Source organism: Myodes glareolus, chromosome 15 (assembly GCF_982192425.1).
Source record: "Myodes glareolus chromosome 15, mMyoGla1.1, whole genome shotgun sequence".
In the NCBI taxonomy this organism is placed as follows: domain Eukaryota; kingdom Metazoa; phylum Chordata; class Mammalia; order Rodentia; family Cricetidae; genus Myodes; species Myodes glareolus.
In genome coordinates, this window is record NC_142040.1 from 9,315,614 (window position 1) to 9,335,104 (window position 19,491).

At 40.7% G+C, this 19,491-nt stretch overlaps 1 protein-coding gene across 1 annotated transcript in view; it reads right to left on the reverse strand.

Annotated features, from left to right (window-relative positions):
- Window positions 1-1,716: 1,716 nt before the first annotated feature.
- Adgrv1 (adhesion G protein-coupled receptor V1) overlaps window positions 1,717-19,491 on the reverse strand; it is a 504,420-nt gene continuing 486,645 nt past the window's right edge. Inside the window, exons 87-89 of the mRNA XM_087896763.1 lie at window positions 13,261-13,449; window positions 10,429-10,606; window positions 1,717-2,218 (exon numbers count right to left, since the gene is read on the reverse strand). Of these exons, the coding sequence (XP_087752889.1) occupies window positions 2,100-2,218; window positions 10,429-10,606; window positions 13,261-13,449 (486 nt within the window). The 3' untranslated portion in view covers window positions 1,717-2,099. The remainder of the gene's footprint in view (window positions 2,219-10,428; window positions 10,607-13,260; window positions 13,450-19,491) is intronic.

The window sequence follows — 19,491 nt, forward strand, 5'->3', positions numbered from 1 at the left end:
TGAGAGCCTTGTTTCTGTACTTTTAGTATATTAAAGACTCATGCTCGGGGCTGGAGAGATGGTTCAGTGGTTAAGAGCATTGCCTGCTCTTCCAAAGGTCCTGAGTTCAATTCCCGGCAACCACATGGTGGCTCACAACCATCTGTAATGAGGTCTGGTGCCCTTTTCTGACCTGCAGACATACACACAGACAGAATATTGTATACATAATAAATAAATAAATAAATAAATAAATAAATAAATAAATAAATCTTTTAAAAAAAGGACTCATGCTCAACTATGGACAATGATCTAAAAGAATCAGGAGTACCACAATGGAGCTATTCTCTCTCTCTCTCTCTCTCTCTCTCTCTCTCTCTCTCTCTCTCTCTCTCGCTCCTTCCCTACCTGCTCCCTCTGTTTCCCTCTCCTAATCTGTAATGTCAAATTGCCACATAATCCATTAAAGCAAAATTTAACAGTATTGGTGACATAGTATAATTTGCAATGTTGTTCAACCACCACTTTGTATCATATACTTATTACATGTATGTTTTTCTAAATTCTGAAAGCATGTGGAAATGAAAATAGATACTGATAATTGCCTTTGGAGAAGTTTTGAGTTCTAGGAACCTGATAGAAAGTGTTGCTATTGAGTTTGGATGGTGGATTAGAGATGTTGAATCCTCATCACCTAATGCCAAATTCAATAAAGTTCAATAACATTGAAACGGCCATTAATTTAAAGCATTCCTCCTTGTGGTTTATGTATTTAAACCATATTTTAGTTGCTTCAATTCTATCATGAGACAGAAGGCTGGGCAGCGCTCCAGGCTGAAGGATCATACTTGTCACTTCAGGTGAATTTAGTTTAAGTACCATGTTTTCTAAAGTTCCTACAAGGGAATGTAAGTTAACCAAAGCCATTGCCTCTGTTTTGTATACTCCTTGATTTTGTTGTGGAGTTTTGTCTTCTATTTCTGAGAACAACTGCTTATCACAGCCCAATGTAAGAAAGATGCGGGGGCTTTGAGAAGAAACGAAAACCAAGGTCAATCACGATAAGTAGTGCCACCCAGGTTTCAAGTCACATACACCATATTGACACCCAGAAGGAACACAGGGGTGTTGTAAATGAAGCTCAAGGGAAATCATTACCATAACAAATTTTCTTAAAATTTTAAAATAATGTCACATTTTTCTTTGGGATGATGCTTAGTTTTCTTTAAAAATATGTAAGAATTCCAAAAGGTCACAAAGCATACCATGAGCAACTTTGTTCTGTTTCCAGCACGTCTTCTGGAAACACAGTAAATGAAATCATCTTGTCTACAACAGTGTTCTGGGAGAGATTTCCTGATTTCTCATTCCAAGACAAAGAAAGACTAAAAATCACAAACCAAGAAAATTTTCTCCAAGACAAACTGTACTGTTTGAATGAACCTCCTCTCAGTTTCATGAACGGCTGTGGTGAAGTTATTTTTAACTGGGGACAGAACATTCATTCTGGAACATGTTCAGAACCTTAAGTTTGTTGAGAGCAGAATCTGGTCTTGCTGATGAAAAAGACACTGCAACCTCAGTGTCTCATCCACACTCAGGTGCAAAATCCTTCACAGACCACACAGTGCACTGTTCAGGACTCAAAATCATCTACACTTGTAGAAGTGTGGGCTTTGGATTCCTTTCAATCACTGCTAAAAGAGACATGTGCCAGACACCATCAAGAATACACACTTTGTGCTTCTGCCCATGCACATTTATTTATAATAACGAGCCTTGCTGATACCAACTGGATTCTATTGCTTTTATTGATTAGTACTTTCATTAAACAATGTTAGCTGAGTTAGGATGATTAAGAAACAACTAATAATTTTGAACTATATGCATTCTTATATGTAATTTATAGGAATGATCTGATCTTTTATGATAGCAGTCGATTCTTAAATCGCACAAATATTAAGCAATGTTTATTCCAGCTAACGATCACGTCTCTGTAAGTCACTCATTGTGACTTACACACCATTGCTACATGGCTGTAAGTGCTTACAGAGTTAAGACAAAAGTCAAGGCAAATAGGAAAATTATCCTCTTTCTAATGGTTAGTGCTAGTGAGGCTCTCAGAGGTGGGTGTCAGCAATGGGTATCCTCCTGAGTTCCACAATTTGGGAGTCAGTCAAGGTACCTCCCTCCTGGCTGCCTTGTCCAGATTCATTGTCGCTGACACTGAGACCAGCACCTGGAATGAAGAGGAATGAACACTTAAGTACAGAAATTCCTAATGGTCAAGTCACATTAAACCAAAACATTTTGTTTCTAATTATTAAAAGTCCAGGCTATTTATTTGGAATAAACAGCAAATACTTTAAAATTATAAAATCATACTTTAAATTGAAGATACTTTTATAGCTTTTAAAAGTAGATATTGATTTCTAAAGGTAGAATGTTGGGCTTCTCATATTTTCATTTTGTTTTAAGACAGCTTCTCACTATGTAGTCCAGGCTGGCCTTAAATTCATAGCAACCCTCCTGCTTTAGCTCAAGTGCTGAGATTACAGGAGTGAGCCAGTACACTTGGCTATTTTTCTTTTTGCCATATGATAGACAGGTATAATTTGTAATGGAGAATGGGGTTTCTCAATGAAGGGCTTACCAAAGTAGAAAATCAGGCAAGTTACCAGACTTTTTCATTAGTGGGATAGAAAACATAACCACCAACCCTTGGAACTTCACTGAGTCCAGTAGCCTGATGGGGGATGCTCATTGTTTCTTAGTCTGAGAAGACAGACAGACTTGCAGGAGGGAGTCTACATGGTGTCCTATCAGTGCCCTGAGGAAACTGCCCCTGAAGATTGAGCTTAAGACAAGGACACGTGAATAACACAGTGCAAACATTCTCATCAGAAACCCAGGAAACTAGCTGTTCTTAACAGCATGCAACACCTCAAACTTTTGAAGATTTTTTACTAGGCACTACTTCCCCTTCACAGTGCACATAATTTAAAACTATACTAGGTTCTTTTCTTCTCTAATACGGGGACTGTATTTACTCTTGTGTTCTGTCTCTACATAATACACAGGCATGCACACATGCACACAGTGAGGGAGACAGAGAATACAGATGTGGCCAAGAGTGGGCTGCTACCAATGGCCAAATAACAGATCTTGGAGCTTCCCCCACTGCTGACCACTCAACTTGGCAGAAAAAGAGTCAAGGAAGAAGCCACTAAGTCCCTGCCAATTCTTCTGCTCGTAGCTTTGGGAAGAAGGTTGTTTAGTTTTAGAATAGCCTATGTGGGGAAAAAACCAGGAGTCCATGTCCACTCCTTCTAGCCAAAGCCCACCTCTCCTGGTCTCATCCTTCACACCATCTGTCTTATTCCTTCCTATGTTTCTGGGCCACATAAATTGCTCACCCCCTTCTCAGATCCCCTGGCTCTTTCCAGATCTTTTCTCTTTTCACTCATGCCTGTTTCTCCCACTATTTAGGTACTGGGGACCTCTACAGGAGATCCATATATTATAAAAGCACGGCCCTGTTTTCTCAGTGTCCTTCCCTTCCTGTCCTCCACCCCTTTTATCTGGCTGCCTGTGCTCTGCTATGCACATCAGTCCAAGCGCTGCCCTCAATGCCTGTAGAAGCACCATGATTCTCTTTCCAAATGTCAGCCTTTCCTATGGATTGCATCCTTCCCATTATTCTGGTTCACACTCATAGAAAGTACTTAGTTCATTACAGGTGTTTGGTATATGTCTTTGGTGTGTACTCAGAAACCAGGTTATGAGTCCACCTCCACCACCTTGTGGCTGGGCAGCCCCCTTGGCAAATTTGAAACCAGCCGAACATCTAGGTCACATCATAGGCATGGTGCAATCAACAATCAGGTGTTAGCAGAATATCTTGTGAACATATGACTTAATTTACTGTATATATACCTTCCATTGTGGGAGTGTGTATACTCACATGTGTGCATGTTGTAGCTAGAGGTCAATGTTGGGTGTCTTCCCTTATAGTTCTCTACCTCTTTTCTCAAGACAAAGTTTCGCACTGGACTGAAGCTTACTGATTTGGCTTGATTGGCTGGCCAGCAAATCCCAGCATCCTCTTGTCTTTGCCCTAGAGTTACATTCATTTTCCTACTGTGCTAAGCTTTTTATGTGCGGCTGAGGACAGAACGCAGCTTCCAGCTTATACATCAGTCACCTTACAGACTGAGCCGTCTCCCAGCCCCTAAAATAGTTTCTAAGTCAAACAATAAAGTGCGCCCAACTGGTAGTTTACATCGCTGACCTCAGGGAACCTAATCTCTGCCACACTCTGATTAGTGTTTCACATAGACAATTCTTAATGCCACAACACTTGCACGACTTGATACAGGAGGAAATGGAGAGGCTCAGTTCCTTGTCGAAGACTCAAAGCATGGAAACCACAGAACTAAGGTTTTGATGCGGGGTTTTCTGATTTTATGACCCCCTCGCAATTTATGTGGCTTTCCCCCAGTTAGACAATGATACAAAGCACATCCCCTTTTGAGGGAAAAGACATAGAAAATATTCATAAACTCTTATTTTATCTAACTAAAGTTCAATAGGATAAGGAAATCCTTAACTAAGCTGAACAATAAACAATAGTTCTGTTTATTTGTGTTCTGAGAAGGGTCTTAAAGTGCACTTTAGGCTTGTCTGGAATGATGTCTCCTTTCTGGCTTCCTGGATGTGGGGTTGCAGACATGGGTAATGATGGCCATCTTAGGAACAGTCCTTGGGTCTGATAGTTCTCTAAAAGAAACTAAAAACTTCTTATAGGGGTCTGCTTTCTCGACCGGAGCCATGCTGACTGGGTGAGCCCATATCAAGCAGTTCTGATTGACATTCCTGGGATGGCTGAGGGTTTCAAATGCTTTTTCAAGCATTTCTTGACCATTTGTGTTTCTTCTCTGGAGAAACGTCTAATCAGTTAATTAGACTATTTGCTGGCTGGATGACAATTTAATTTTTAGAGCTCTTTATAAGTGCTAGATATTAATCTCCTTCTTGATGCCTAGTTGGTAACGCCCCCCCCCCCCCCCATTTTGTAGTGGTCTCTTCACGTTGATGACATTTTCCTTGGCTGGGCAGAAGCTTTTATTTCATGCCATCCATTTGTCATTTGTTGAGTCCATAGTAGATGACTCTTGTCTACGCCTGACTCGTAGGGCTTCTAATGCGAATGTTTTTATCTCTAAGTAGTTTCAGGACTTACATTTAGGTCTCTGATCTATTTCAAATTCATTTTGATACAGGGTAAAGATATGGACCTAATTTACTTTGCATACAGACATATAGTTTTTCAGCATCATTCATTAACAAGGTTATTGTTATGATTTGGTCAGTGTATGATTTGGATACATGTCAATACCATGAGGCTGTCTATAGTTATTTCTGGGTCATCTATTGTATTCCATTGTATATGTCTGTTGTGGAAGTTTTGTGCTGGTCTTGTTAATATGGTTCTTCAGCATAAGTTGAGATCAGGTATTGTGAAGCCATCAGCATTTTTAATTTGTTGAGGAATGTTTTGACTCTTTCGTGTCTTTTGTGATTCCATATGAATTTTAGAATTTAATTTTTTTATTTATTCTTGAGAACAGGTCCACAACTTGTTTATATCTAATCCATCTTCCTATTCTTTTTCTTCCAACTCCTCCCTACCCAAATTCATATACTTGTTTTTAACCCACTGAGTCTCATGAGTAATTCCAGTATGTGCATGGGTATGGGACAATAGCATTTTTGAAAAATAGTTTGTGTATAATGCCATTAGAATTTTGGTGAGGATTGCCTTGAATCTGTAGGTCTTAATTTGGTAACGTATTAGTTCTTTCAGTCAATGAACACAGGGGTGTCTTTCCATCTTCTAGTATCTTCTTCAATTTCTTTCTTTTTTGATGTTTTGAAGCTTTTCAAAATTGTAGGTATCTTTACCTCTGGTTAGTTTCCTTCATAAACTTGTTCATTGGTTTATTTACTTTGAAGTCACTATGAATTGATTTTTTTTTCCTCAGCAAGTATATTACTGGAATATAGCAAGGCTCCTTGCTTCTATTTGCTGTTGTTACAGTCTACCACTTTGCTGGAAGTGTGTAGTCTACCTAGGAATTCTCTAACATACAATTCAGTTATGAGTTCACCATGTCTCTATTTGTGCATCCATGGCTATTGATGCACTATTCACAATAGCAAAGTATGGAATCAGCCTTGCTGTCCATCTAGAAATGAGTGGATAGATAAGGAAGTGCATACAAGCAATGGGATTTTACTCAGCCATACAGGAGAATGGATAGAACTCAAGATCCTTACCTAAGTGGGAAAGGTCAGAACAATAAAGACAAGTATAGCATGTTTCTCTTTCATGTGGACTCTAAATATGCCTATTCATATACATATATGATGTGAAAACAGACAGGATGAGAGAGAAGGAAGAGGTATGCAGAAGGGAGGGAAACGGAAAGATGAGGGTAGAGGAGAAGGGGAGGAACTCTTTGTGAGGGAAGAGGTTTAGCCAGAGGGAAGAAGTGATGGGGCAGATAGGAACAAAGTATAATGACACTGAATATGAAGATATAACAAACTCATTTCTTTCTATGCACACACCTCAATTATTTTAAAGTCCATGTTGTCAGACGTTTTTCTAGACTTATATACAGTATCTCTACATTTTTTATATTGGCTCAAAAACTGTTAAAATGCTGTGTAAGTCAAGAAAAACACCTTGTTAGGCCAAATCCAGACGACAGGCCATTGGTGAATTCTACTGTTGATAGACAGCATGTGGGTGGCTCTTTTATTTGACCATATCCTATGATGGAATGTGTTCAGGGGCTGATGCTTGGTTATTATAGCATCTTTTCCATAATATAGAGAAGCAATGTTAGAGATTGCTATTTTAATCTCTTAAAATATTTTTTCCCAATGAGTTTAGGGAACTCTAAGGAATGCTAAGCTAAATCTCTAAGCAAGTCATTCCATGCATTCCTGAACCAAATACACCCAGTACTTGTTATATATATAGCCCACAGATCTAATTTAATTATGTTCCAAGAATTCATCTTAAATCAGTGTTTGAACATAAAGATCTAATGGTACTGCCTACAGAACACATTAGGGAACCTAATCATAATTTGTAAACTCTCTTTCAGTCCCAATTCTACTTAATGTTTTATGTAACTAGTCATTTCATTCTCATGAAAACTCGTTTCTGTATTTAGTTGCCTTCCTTATTTGCTAGAATTTCTCGGTGGAACCCTTTTCCCTTCTGACACAGAGGCAAGCATTATCTAGTATGTTCCTGTTTCCCATCCCATCTCTTTCTTTGCCTTTCTCTCTAACTTCTCTCTTCATTTCTTTTCCTCTCTTCTCTCTTCTTCCCCTTTCCTAATTCAGAGTTAATAATTCCCAAAGCTACCAATAAAATCTCTGCTCTGATGTATTTCAAATACTACCATCTCCTGTGGTACTTTGAACCTCATGAATACTCAGGAGGAATGTTCATCGTCAAGGCACACCAGTTTCCCTCAGCAAACACACTTAGGAAGTGCTGTACCACTCCCTCAGGTGAGAAGCAAGTCTCCTTCAGCCCCTGATCTTCCTCAGGGCCTGCCCTCTTCCGTTCTCATTGACCTTTTCTATGCGGGGTCTTAGCGTCATGACCCTGGCCCACTCTGAGATCTTCCCAGCCTTTCTGAGACTGCTTATAATTTACTCTTTATACTTTTCCAAAAGTTATTTCTTTCTCAAAAAGACCCCCATGGTTCACTATAAATGTCCAACTACTTAGGACTACCAAACAGCATTTTAACATTGTGCTAAACAGCCCCAAGGGTTCTGTACTCCCAAAAGGAAATTTCCACTAACTGTATTCCAGAAGTACAAGGTTAAATTCAATAAAGTAGGTCTTTCTACAGCACTTTATTGATGTGGGAGTCCCTTCCGTGTGCTGTGATTACCATTAATGAATAAAGAAACTGCTTTGGACCTACAGAAAGGCAGATCTTAGGCAGGCAGGAAAAGCTGGACTGAATGCTGGGAGAAGGAAGGGTGGAGTCAGAGAGATGCCACCGGGCCGCCGCTGGGGATATATATGCTGAAACTTTGCTGTCAGGCCACGACCTTGTGGTGATATACAGATTAATAGGAATTGGTTAAATTAATATGTAAGAGTTAGCCAATAAGAAGTTAGAGCTAATGGGTCAAGCAGTGTTTTAATTAATACAGTTTCTGTGTGATTATTTCGGGGCTAAGCTAGTTGGGCAGCTGGGACGAACAAACAGCTTCCTCCTACTACACTTTAGAACTGTCAAAGTGCTAATTTGGGCTGTGGATCTATAGTCTTCCCAATGCCCCCTGGCAGGGGTTGCTCCCTGGAGGGGTGTGCTTGCTTTCACTCATCATGGCTTTAGCTGCTGATAGTATGAGAGAAGCCCCTGTGAGCCTGTCTCAGCCTACTCAGTCCTTCTCCTCCTTAGTGATGTTCTCCACAAACAAGCTTCACACTAAGGCTGAAATTTTTCTTTAGACTCCTCGAGTATGTAATGCCCTTCCTCTATTCCTTTCCTGTTTAAACACTACACATTCTTCAACTGAGAGAGCTTTGTCCCTTGATTACAAAACTCTACAATTTTCTTGATTATTTATTTTATTCTTTTTTAACTCCTGTGTCTATTCCTCCACAACAGTCCCAGGTTTCGTGTTTTTCATCCATTTGATCACTCATGTTTTGAAAGGTCCTTCCGCTGTCATTTGAGTATCAGCACCTGTTGTGTATGAAGGGGTGAGTTTGTTCTCATTTCAGTTGGATTTGTCATTTCTCAAAAGGGCATGAGGGCAGCATGGCATTCTGGGTGTGGGCATAGGGAGGGGTCAGGTGACAGTGATGTGCTTTGTATTCTTACTATTTCTTAATAATGAGACCCTAATATGGAATACAAATTGAGATACAATCCCTGGGTTGTTCCAGTCATTCTCAAGATGTAAGAGATTTACTTTGTGATGACAAAAATGCTTTGCCAAAGGAATATCTGGTCATAGAAAAATCAAGCTACTTTACATGGAAACATTTTTAAGTAAGCATTTAAGAAGCTTCTTTGCAACTGTATCTTCTTGCTTTTTAAAAACTTCATTACTAATTTTCCAATAGGAATAGTTCAAAATTTTTTTGAAAAAGAAAATGTTTAAAAAACTGCTTATAGGATTAGGAAAACTCTAAAATGATTAATATTCACAATAGAGTTATGGCACATTATGTATCTAACCCAAACTACTATGATGGCTAATCTTCATTGCCAGCTTGACCAAACTGAGAAGTCACCTCACTTCTCCTTTCAGGGTTTTTTGTAAGGTCATTTTAAAATCAGGGGACTCACTCTGGCCTAGTCAATAGTGTCATTCATTGATATTGTCTAAAATTGAATGAATATCCAGAAGGTGGCATCCAAAGACATACTGCTGGTAGCACGCTTGTGAGGAGGCCGTCTTGACCCTGGCCCCTTCCTGCTACTCCTTTTATACTGGGGTTTCCAGACAGTGACCATCTTTCCTCATGCCTTTCCTTGATATTTCTACTTTGTCCTGGGCCTGAAAGCAAGGGAGCCAGCGGACCATGGACTGAAACCTCTGAAATCATCAGCCAAAAGAAACCACCCTTTCACGTTTTGGTCATGGGTCTGTCACAGGGGTGGAAAGACCACACTGCCACTAATGGGAACATTTACATATTAAAAAGAATGGTATTCATTAATGTTTTTCCACTAGCATGTGACCTTCAGTCAGATTTCTCACTTTCCCCATTTCTAGGTAATGTGCTGGGGTCTTTAGGATCTTATTGCTTTCTGTATAGGAATTATCCACTAGGGTTATAGATTGAGTGGAACTGAACACACACACGCACTCACACGCACGCGCGCGCACGCGCGCGCACACACACACACACACACACACACACACACACACACAGTCAATAAAATACAACATGTGATTGTACACCTTGAAAACTGCAGACATATACATGTTTGTTACATGACTTCTGAATGTATATGAAATACGTCCTCATAAATGACATTCTTTTTTTCCCCTTTTTTTGCAGATCAGAGGAAAACTCCTTCAGTAAGTTTATATTGAATCCGACTTACTAAGGTCTTGGTGTTCTAGCCAGATTTCAGGACACAGATATTTACATTTAGTTAGAATATGTTGTTTTCTTTGTTAAAAGCAAATCGTAAATTATTTTTAGGCTGTGTGTTATATTTGATGCTAGGAACAGAATATCCTAGGGCTTGACTGGGATCAGACACGGGTCATGAGAATCAGGACATGCCGTGGCTGACAGTGCGTTTGCACTCTCATGGAAGGGGAGAGAATGTAACAGGCTCGCAGGCTGCCAGTTCCTAATGCCAGTTGTGGGTTCATACATACCAGTTTTTAATGCAAATATCAAATCATCAAATTCTTGGGACTCTTCATCGGCTACCAGGGACCCCTGCCCATATCCTCCAGAAGAAGGGAATGAGGCACCATTCTGGGGACTTGTCTTCAAATCAGGGCTTGCCTGGCTGGTCTGCTGGAAGGATGCTCTCTCCCAGTCAGATGGCACCTTTTGGATTGGGGCAAGAGCAGAAGAAAGTGACAATTGATAACATGACATGAATGTACGCATTAATTTTGAAGCCCATTTTTGCAACAATTTTTTTGCATTTCATTTAAAACTGTGGATGGCCTATTGAATTGCTTTTATGAGCTTGCATTTTATGTTTGTTCTTCAGAAAAGCATGCCTCGCCTCGAGCTAGTATAACCTCATGATGTAACAGTTTCTCAAAATCACTGTTATACTGTGAGATTGATAGTAGATTGCTATGATGCCATGTATGGGGAGATAAAACTATTTCTCTGTTTATTTATTTGTAAAATGTATATTAAGGAAATTCAGAAGAACCCTCCAAATTATTAATCTGAAATATATTTTAATTGGGGCCAGTATATAAAAAAGCACATTGAACTAAAGGGAGTTTATCAAAATCCTTCCTTGCTTTTGACTAAACGCTCAAAGGAGTTCTGTTCTGAGATGATTAAATGTATTCCTGCCTTTCTAGGTTACTGGCAAACCAGGTTAGTGGCAAATAGTCCTTAATCCTTCTTTTCCCTGGCCTTCCCTGCTCTTGCTGGCTTTTTAGACTGTCTCCCGCAGTCTCTCATTGACAGCTGGATCACAGCCAGTTTTGAGCCTCTGAGGAATGCAGACAGACTTTAAGCTATGCAGTTGTGCAACACCCCAGAGGGACACTCAAGGGATGGCTCCAGCCCAGGAACCAGAGGGTTACAGCTGTTGCCTTCCGACGTAAGGGTTTGCTGAGCGACTTTAGGGACACTTCATACTGAGAAGAGGGAACCAAGAACCTCAGAGATGAACTCAAGAGAAGGTGAAACCTCAGATGATCGTCACCACGAGTCCAGGCATCGAGGACAGCACTGTTCTCCAGAACTGTTTTCAGTGACAAGAATAGTTCATATTTAAGTTCTCCGATACTGCAGCTTCTGGGCACATGTGTCCCGGGAACATTTACAGTGTCACTGAGTGAATGACAAACTAGATCTGTAATGCTAGTTACTTTAATTCAGCCACACATAGTTAAAAGATATTTCACAAGACAGGTCAGAGCTGGACAAATGCTAAATTGTTAATGATTCAACAAGACCAATGGATCTTAAAAATACTCCTGTTGGCTTTTTTGGTCACTAGTTATGATAAAATAACTCAGTTTAAAAAATCTGACATATAAAATGGTACCAAATTTCAATATCAAAGTACTAAAGACATATCTCAACATTTTTCTTTCTTAAAAAATTGAAGGTTTATTTATTTTTATGTTATGAGTGTTTTGCCTGCATGTGTGCTTTGTACCATGTACATGCCTGGTCCCTACAGAAACTAGAAGAGAGCACTGGGTCCCTGGAACTGAAGCTATACATGGTTGTAAGCCACGGGTGGGAGCTGGGAATTAAACCTGGGTCCTCTGTAAGAGCAGCAAGTGTTCTTAACTGCTAAGCCATCTCTCTAGCTCTGGCATATCTCAATTTTTAAACATCCTTCTTAAACTTATTCATATGACAGACAAAATACATTCTTTTTAATCTACACTTTTATTTATCTCCTACCTATGAGCCCTGTCAACCATTTTTATCCTATGCATGCTTATCCATTATGAATTGATAATTCCTTATAGTAATTTTTATTCAAACAAAAAGGCTATACACAGTAATGGCATTGTAATCATTTGCTTCCATTTTAAATTGACAGGAATGAGAGTACATCCCTCATAAGGTATCTCTGGGCAGGTAGATTATCTATCTATCTATCTATCTATCTATCTATCTATCTATCTATCTATCTATCTATCTACCTATCTATCGTCTATCTGTCTTTCTGTCTTTGTCTATCACATCTCTAGCAACCATCTAACAGTTACCTATCATTATCTACTTATCTATCCATCTATCATCCTATCAATATTTCTTATTCAATAAAATGTTTCTTAATTTCATGCATTTATATGAAAGTAAGACACACACCTGCTTCTTTCATTCATAAGGCATGCAGCCAGGCACATCGCGAACCTGCACAGTTGTGAGGGCTGTGCATCACTGCCTCTTCTGGGATAGTTGTATTCAGGTGGGCTTTACAGTCCAGACTAACACTTTGCCAAAAGGCGGGGGTGAAGGGTATGTGAGTCAGACTCAGGAAATCAAGCGTATATGGACAGAATAATGTTGCCAGCAGTGGGAGGCAGATTTTGTGGAGGAAATCCTGCCTAGATTTTTCAGGAGTGCAACAAAGCAGCCCCTGAGCTCTGCTTTAGACTTATGAGTGGATTTCAACAGAAAGGAGTGTCTGCCTGCTTGCTTCTCTTTGTTGGGATTAAAGAACTGTGAGGGGAGACGCAGACAAGGATGACTTTGAGTGTGATTTTAGGAAGAATGGTATTTTTGAAAGCATTTCTTAGACATATTCAATTCCTGTCATATCAGATTAGAAAGTTTTGAAGGAAATGACACATTTTGCTTTGATTTCTCAATAAAAATGGCTGGTCCATGTGGCTCACAGGACAGAAAAATAACCAATTAAGATCCTTCAAATGCCACTGCACAGAGGGATGGGCTCAAAAGTTGGCTAGCATCTTTTGTCTTTACTTTTTATCAAAAAAGGGCTGGTCAGTAGGTGAGAGGGTGTCAGGGTGGGGCCGGGGACACACCTCTTCCATAGCATTGATGAGGTTCTGGGTAGATTTGTTCATCTCTCCAGCTGCAGGCATTCCGCTCCCAGGAGTGAAGAAAGCTGTGCTAGGTCCTGGATGACCGTTCATTTCCACCGTGTAGCTGGCCTTCATGGGGCAACATGTTTGGTTGTGTAAAATGAAATAAACCACAAAAACATAAAGTCCCTATAAAAAGAAAAAATGCATTAGTATGTCAAAGGCAGTCTGGCCAGCACAGCTGAAGCCTAAACACAACAGTAAGCTCGCTGATCATCTTTGGGAGGCTCCAATCTTACTTAAATCTAGGAGCAACTGAGTAAGCCGCACTCAGACAAGAGGCCACACTGCACATTCCAAGTCACAGAATGCTCATCAATGCTGCTTAGGAAGACTGGGCGCTCGTCAATCATTTTTTTCTTAATATATTTAGCAACTCTGAATGTAGCCCACTAACACATGCAATAAATTACAGAAATTTATTATTGAGCTATATTCATCTTGTTTTAGAAGGCAAACCTCCTGCCCTTTATTTTTTATTCATCCCCCACTGGATGCCTATTTAGCTAATTGAGGTATTCCACTTACTTTCTGTGCATTTGGAGAGAGCCAAATAAGTGCCACTTGACACCCTTGTGTGCATCTCACCTACTTATGCTACTTGGAACCGAGTCGCTGCATAGGGACTGTGGATTGCTTAAGATTTAGCAATCCATGCTTCTCCATAAATGTTTCCCAAGAGCGACAGAGCTATCTCGTGCATTCTTCAAAAGCCGTTAGCCCTTCAAATCCCTCAACAACGTGCTCAAACTCTTGATAATTGCTCTGCTAACGTCACAAGAAAGGACTGGTCTTTGTTTGTGTTCTGCTCGTTACACTCCTGTTCGTCATGATTTCCACACGTGCTCTACTGTATGACTGCTCTCCAAAGCCGTGTGTCCCTCGACCCCACTCCGACGTTTTTATTTAGACAATACAATACCTTAAATGTGCCCTCTGTGTTTTTGGTATTGAAAATTTTAATACAAGGAAGAATATCTGTTACTAAAATTCTTAATCAATAAAGATAAAAATAAAGAAACTCAGCTAATTAAAGAAGAAATGGAATAACATATAAACATTTTCCAGAAATATAAGTATGTGTGAATGCTGTATGGAGTTTGTCCTCTCCATGGTTCTAGGGTACTGAAGCAATAGCAACTGTCCACACCCAAAATATCTACCTACTGGTCTAAACAGCAAAATATTTCTTAGGAAACACCATGGCCCAGCAGTCACAAGCAACGCTTTCCCTACGTGAACCAAGGGGACAGTGCCATGCTCCACAGATCAGCATTTGCTCTCTTCAGGTCTTGGGAGGACCGAGAGGGTCAAGACTCTTCTCCTACTGGGGAGACAGCTTCCCAACTGTCTCCACAACTAAGCGCGTTTACAAAGCCGTGCTGTGCATGTAAACATATTTTTTAAACTAATTGCTGTAATCATCTCGCGAGAGCAAGCAGAAGCATACATTTCCCATTGAATTCGGGTCAACGGTTCTTTCGGAGAGATATTAATATTCCAAATTACGTAGGCTCAGTGATTTAGTTTCAAGTACACATTAATAGAAACAACATCTTCCTGAAAACACTCATCCTCATCCAACATTTTTCTCACACAACTAGCTTTTCACATGACTATGACCTAATTTCATTGGCCACAACGATAGACAAAACAGGAAAACAATTAAAGTGTCAGCCTTAAAAACTGTGCAAATGTTACTGATTTATTTTTCAGGGTCACTGTAAGTGTTGAGAAGTGACAGGTTAAAGGCTGGATAAGGAAACAAAACCCGTGCTGTAAAACCCATCTCTAAGGACCCATCTGGTAAAGCCGAACAGTCGTTCTCCTGTTTGTTTGCAAATGCAGCCTTTCGTGTGCCAGGAAACGCTCTGCCTGCTGAACAGAACTGCATTCGCAGACCGCATTTCTTTTTCTAAAAAGCATGGAAGTATACAGTAAATATTTTGAGACTTTTAGACATGCCCTAGGAAACACAAACATGGCTAAAATAAAAAGGAAAGGATGCTTAAATACAGATTATGTTTAAATGACTCTTGCTTGGTCTGGGCCAAGCTGTACAAATATAGAAAAGGGGCCTCCATTATCCAATGTCCTCAGCTGTGGAAGTTTCTGACCTCAGGGTAAAAACAAGTTCCCCTGCCAACCAGTGCATGCTGCGCAGGCTCCTGCTGCAGGGCTGTGGGCAACTTCAGGAGTCGCCTAGATTGTCAGGCTGTAGAACGGTGCATATTCACTGTGTGTATCGCCAGGCACTGAGGTGCGAGGATGAGAGATGCGTGGTTCTGGCTCTCAAACTGTTCACAAATGACATGGTATCCTGGCCCCACCACGTAGCAAGTTCCTGTGCTCCAGATCACATTCACCTGCACCTCCTGGCATTCACAGGGAAGCCAATTCTGTCTGTGTATTGCTGTTTTATTTCCTCATCCGCCTATAATCATGAAAATGCTTTAAAAATCTTTAATTTGTTTATAGCTGGATTGACTATAACATCAAGCCCCTTTCTATATTTCTTTTGATCTAGGAATTTCAGCTTATTAGTCAATATTCAGTGAGCCACAAATGAAATCATATAATCTAAAGGATAATATATTCTCATAACTCTATTTTTAAAGATTTACTTGTTATTTGTATGTGCCTTCATGGATTTATTTGCATCCCATGCATGTGGAAACCCACCGAGGGGGAAAGTGGGGGCTGGCTTCCCTGGAACTGGAGTCACAGGCATTCCTGAGACGCTATGTGGGTGGTACGGAGCCCAGCCAGGTCCTCTGCAAGGGCAGGGGGTGTGCTTAACCATGGAGGAGTCTTCAGCGTTCTCGCGTTAAAGCGGAAGACCAGCGAAGGCAAGAATCTCAGCTGTCCTTGCCACCAGTTCTGTGAGTTCTTCGTGTCCCAGGTCACAAGTTTAACAAGAAGTGCTGGAAAAAGCTGGCTAGAACAGGAAGGTGGGAGGTGGCTTGGCTCCTTTGGACACTCTCTTCTCAGGCCTTTCTCCAACTTCTTCAAAGCTTAAAGATTCCTGGCTGAGGGAGGCCTCAGGCTTCGATGTGAAGTCACGCCACTCCCTTTTGTTCAGAGATGGGGCGGACAAGGTAGCACCCTCAGAATTAGGTTTTCTTAAACACACACATTTGGAATATCCAAGAAATCTACTAAACTGCAAGTTCTTAGACAAGGCTTTTCTTAGCAACATCTCTCTGTTGTGTTTGAAAGACTGGTTCTCGGTCTTCTTAATGCTGGGACCTCATGCTGTGCTGACCCCCCAAACATGAAATTATTTCATTGAGACTTCATAAATATAATTTTGCTACTATTATGAATCACGATGTAAATAATTAATAGGCAGGATATCTGATATGTGACCTCTGTGAAAGAGTCGTTTGACACCCCCCCCCCCCCCCGGGATCACGACCCACAGGTTGAGAACTGATGGTTTATAATATGACTTAAAGGAGGGACTTAAGAAATAATTGATAAACCAGAGACCATGGTTTTGAACTGTCGTCAGCAGGAGAGAGTGCGAAGGGGCGAAGACAGAGTTGGGCCTGAGATGCGAGCTAGGTTCCGCCCTCTGATTCTTTTGTAACTATAGCTGGACCATTTCGTAATGGTTTGGCCACATTCTTCTACTGTTCAGTCTTTCCATTCTACATGCCCAGTGCAGGGGGCATCTTCCTGGGAGGAGGAGCAAATGGTCGGGGAAGAGTGGGAGCTTGGGCTCTTCCGGTGGGCGTCTCTTGGGAGCTGGTTGCTTTGCGCTAGACTGCCTGGCTCGGTCCCTTCTGCGGAGACTAGCCGCACAGTTTCCTATGGTTCCTTCTTGTGGCTAGTTTTCTCTCAAGGCCTCTGCTCTCCCTCTCACTTAGGCAGACACAGAAAGCCACTGTGATCCCTTCTTTCTAGGACTGTTCTAGGACTCTGACCAGCTATATTCTGAATCACCAGTCACATGGCAGCAAGGAAGAGAGAACTTGGCAAATGGCAAAGCTGGAGACAAATAGAGGGTTTCTGCATTTACATTTATTATTTTTTAGCCATGAAAGAAGTAGGAATCTCATCCTTAATTTCTTCATTTTTCAGCTTTTACTTTTTACATTAAAAATTGATTTTGTTAGTGTTTACACTTGTAATTAGATCTGTAGTTCAATCTGTACATCAAATAAACAGAAAAAGGAAACAATGAGTTCATTCTGAGGACTGTTGATTAGCCAGGGTAATTGATACTTAGTCACATAGGGGGCAATGATTACTCAAACACTTCTCTCGACACTACCCAGTATGCACTGGGGGTTCCGTTAGGTTCTGCTCTAAGCTGTCTGCTCTAAGCCGTCTAGTAAGGAACTTTCGGTTCAGAACTAGTACACTGTAAAAGAAGTCAGCTGGCTTCAGGCATGTCTGCAGCTTTGGTTGACTGCAGGCCTCCCCTTTTCAGGTCTAGACAAATGTCTATCCTAAACCGAACAATTCTTAGGAACAACAGTCTGAAAAGTTTTTAATCATAAATACTTAGGAGGCAGATAATATGCCCATTCTTTTATCCTTGTCTGTAATTTCAGGGTACATTCCTCTGCGTGTCATGGATGAAAAAATATTTGGTCACTGTGATAAATATTCATGAATCAAAACATAATTATTAGGCCACGGCTCAGTAACCTCTTGTTGAAGTGAGCAACCTGCAGTCTGTAGTCTCCCTTCTCCAGTTCTTTGTGACTGAGAGAATGGTATTCCACGGTACTGCTGCCAGGTCTCAAAGTTCAGAGCACAAACCAATCATGAATCTACTTACCAGGAGGCTGACACGAGAGAGAAACTATAAATTAAATTTGCCCCAAGTCACAAGAACACAAACTGCTGATACCACAAACCCCAGGAGTCCTTAGGTTGGAATAGTCTCCAAACTTTAAACTAAGCGGGGTGGAAGGATCGAGGGGCAGATACCAGTGAAGGTGGCCACTCGGAGCGGCGATGGAACTCACAGACACAGAACAAGGCTGAAATCTGAGAACAAAATGCCAAGCTGTAATCATAAAAAGGAGGAAAGAACTGAAGTGATCTGTAAATGAGCGGAGTATTTTGTTTTCTCCAGGGATGAGTCCATTAATAGATCATCTATCCCAAGTGGTCATCTCTAAACACATACACACAAGAGCACCACTAAAGGGACCCAGCAGGCTGGATTTCTAAATGCCTTTATTTCTAGATAAGTAAAAATAATTAGGAAAAATAATGAATTGGAGTGGGCTTGGGGAGGACACCAGAGGAGTGGGAGTGGGAAGAAGGAGGAGGAGAAATGATATAATATATAGCACTGGGTATAAAATTCTCAAACCGTTGACTCTTGAAAGTCTGTTCTTTAGTAATGAGAGACAGAGAGGGAGTGGACCTGGAGGGAGGGGATAAGGACAGGGACTGGGAGAAAGGGGAAACTATAATAAAGATAGATTGATCATATAGAGAAAAGAATCTATTTTTAATGAGTGAAAACATTCAAAAATATAAAACTCCAAATTGTACTGTAACCATTCAAATGTTAGTATGAGTACTTTATAGTTAACACTTATTAATTATACACACTCCTGGGTTTCACTGCGACATTCCCCCACTTGCATGTGCTTTGTTTGCCCTTGTCCACTTTTTTTCTATGATTTCTGGCCTGTTCCCCCAACCTTCCCCCACTCTCTTCTTTCCTTTCTTGGATAGTCATAGAAATAATTTTTAAACAATTTTAAAAGTTTTTTAAAATCTATCTTGTGTGTACAGGGTGCCTTTTGTCTGCAAATATACCTGTATACCATCAGCAACCAGAGGAGAGCATTCAGTCCCTTGGGCTACAGATGATTGTGAGCCACCGTGTATGAACTAAACTCAGGTCTTCTGGAAGAACAGCTAGTGTTCTTGGTGCGGGAGAATTGTCTGTATTCTGTCAATCATGTTTTAAATAAACGCTGATTGGCCAGGCAGGAGGTGTAGGCAGGAAAACCAGACAGGAAGTGGAAATGATGCAAGGACAGCAGGAGAATTCTGGGGAGGAGGAAGTTGATTTCTCCCACTCCTACCCAGATCACTGAAGCAACAGGATGTGAGCTGCCCCACTGAAAAAGGTACTGAGCCATATGGCTAAAATAGATCAGAAAAATGGGTTAATCAAGATATGAGAGTTAGCCA